Genomic DNA, 1,607 nt, shown 5'->3' with positions numbered 1-1,607 from the left:
AAACCGGAAGAAATAGAAGAACCCGATGAAGTTTTCACCATTAAAGACACATTTAAACAACCTGAAGAAAAAGAAACTCTTACGGAGACCGTTGAAATAAAAGTTAAACCAAAAAGAAAATCATCAATTAAGAAAGAAGAAGCAGCTGATGAAATAACTATTAAAAAAGAAGAAATAATAGTTAAAGATGAGGAAAAACCAATAGAAGACATTGAAGTGACGTTAAAACCAAAGAGAAAACCTTCAATTAAGAAGGAAGAAGCAGCTGACGAAATAACTATTGAAAAAGAAGAAATAATAGTTAAAGATGAGGAAAAACCAATAGAAGACGTTGAAGTGACATTGAAACCAAAAAGAAAGACTTCGATTAAAAAGGATTTTGAGGAATTTGAAGATGTATATACTTTCAAACAAACGCCTAAATCAAAAATTGAAGATTATTCTGAAACTGTTGAAATTAAAATGAAACCCAAATCCAAACCATCATATAACGTAGATGAAGGCACAGAAGAGTTATTTAAAATCGAATTAACACCTAAAAAAGATCAACAAGACATAATTATCTATGAAGAGGAATCACTGGATATTAAAGTTAAACGAAAACCATCAATACAATCATTCAGCCAAGGTAAATAATTTAACTATATATATATATGAATGATTTCATATTCACTTCTTAATTTTAAACTATATTGTTGTTAATGCTTTGCTTTATCTTGTATTCAGATGGAGCTGAATTGAAAATCTTACAAGAAAAAGAAATTTTCATGAAGGGTAGGATGATCTTTGATCAATTTATTATAGCTTTTGCTATTGTTCCAGTTGTCGATTTTGCTTATCTGCTTTTAAATAATTTTTTTTAACTTAAAATGTTTACGTTCATTTAATTTTGAAATGGTTTTGTTTCAGATAATGCTATATTACAAGAAGGTAGTCATGATGGTGAAGTTATGTTTGCAATTCGTTCTTATATTGCCGAAAATGATGATGCTTTAGACTTAGTAGAGGGGGAAAAAGTTTACGTTATAGGTAATTTTTTTGCTGTTATATTTTATATATAAAAAAATAAAATAATGTTTTTGCATTAGAGAGTAATAATCAAGAATGGTGGTTTGTGAAGAAACATTTAACAGAAGAAAAAGGATGGGTTCCTTCTATATATTTAAGAGATGAAACTAGTTATATGCGATATGTGCAAAAGAAATTACACGAAAAGATCGATAAACTGCCTATATTTCAAAGTAAACTAGTTTAAAATTGTATTTTTATTTATATTTTTAAAATTACGAAACAATTTATCAATGTGTTAAGGACATACTTCAAACGAAAAGCCTTCAGCTCCGCGTTTTATTGAAAAACTTCAACCAAAACATGTGCCTGATGGTGGTACAGTCCAGTTTGAATGTCACGTAGAAGGAAATCCTAAACCACAAATAACATGGTTTAGGCAAACAGCAATTATCAAACCTTCTCAAGATTTTCAAGTGAGTATAATTCTAAACAAATCTATATATCTAATTTAAAATACATATTATTATTTTTTAAATCAAAATTAATTTCATTTAAGATATTCTATGATGAAGACAATGTAGCAACACTGATTATTA

At 27.9% G+C, this 1,607-nt stretch overlaps 1 protein-coding gene across 1 annotated transcript in view; it reads left to right on the top strand.

Annotated features, from left to right (window-relative positions):
* The window catches only part of LOC112680995 (titin-like), a gene marked incomplete at its 3' end in the record, with an annotated part of 25,510 nt that extends 24,026 nt beyond the window's left edge, over positions 1–1,484 (top strand). Inside the window, exons 8-12 of the mRNA XM_025551262.1 lie at positions 88–628; positions 727–774; positions 910–1,029; positions 1,089–1,241; positions 1,312–1,484. Of these exons, the coding sequence (XP_025407047.1) occupies positions 88–628; positions 727–774; positions 910–1,029; positions 1,089–1,241; positions 1,312–1,484 (1,035 nt within the window). The remainder of the gene's footprint in view (positions 1–87; positions 629–726; positions 775–909; positions 1,030–1,088; positions 1,242–1,311) is intronic.
* Between the last annotated feature and the right edge of the window lie 123 nt (positions 1,485–1,607).

The sequence above is a fragment of the Sipha flava genome, unplaced genomic scaffold (genome assembly GCF_003268045.1).
Source record: "Sipha flava isolate LNK unplaced genomic scaffold, YSA_version1 18362_pilon_pilon, whole genome shotgun sequence".
In the NCBI taxonomy this organism is placed as follows: Eukaryota; Metazoa; Arthropoda; class Insecta; order Hemiptera; family Aphididae; genus Sipha; species Sipha flava.
Note: the sequence above shows the minus strand (reverse complement) of the source record. Positions and strands in the feature narration are given on the sequence as shown.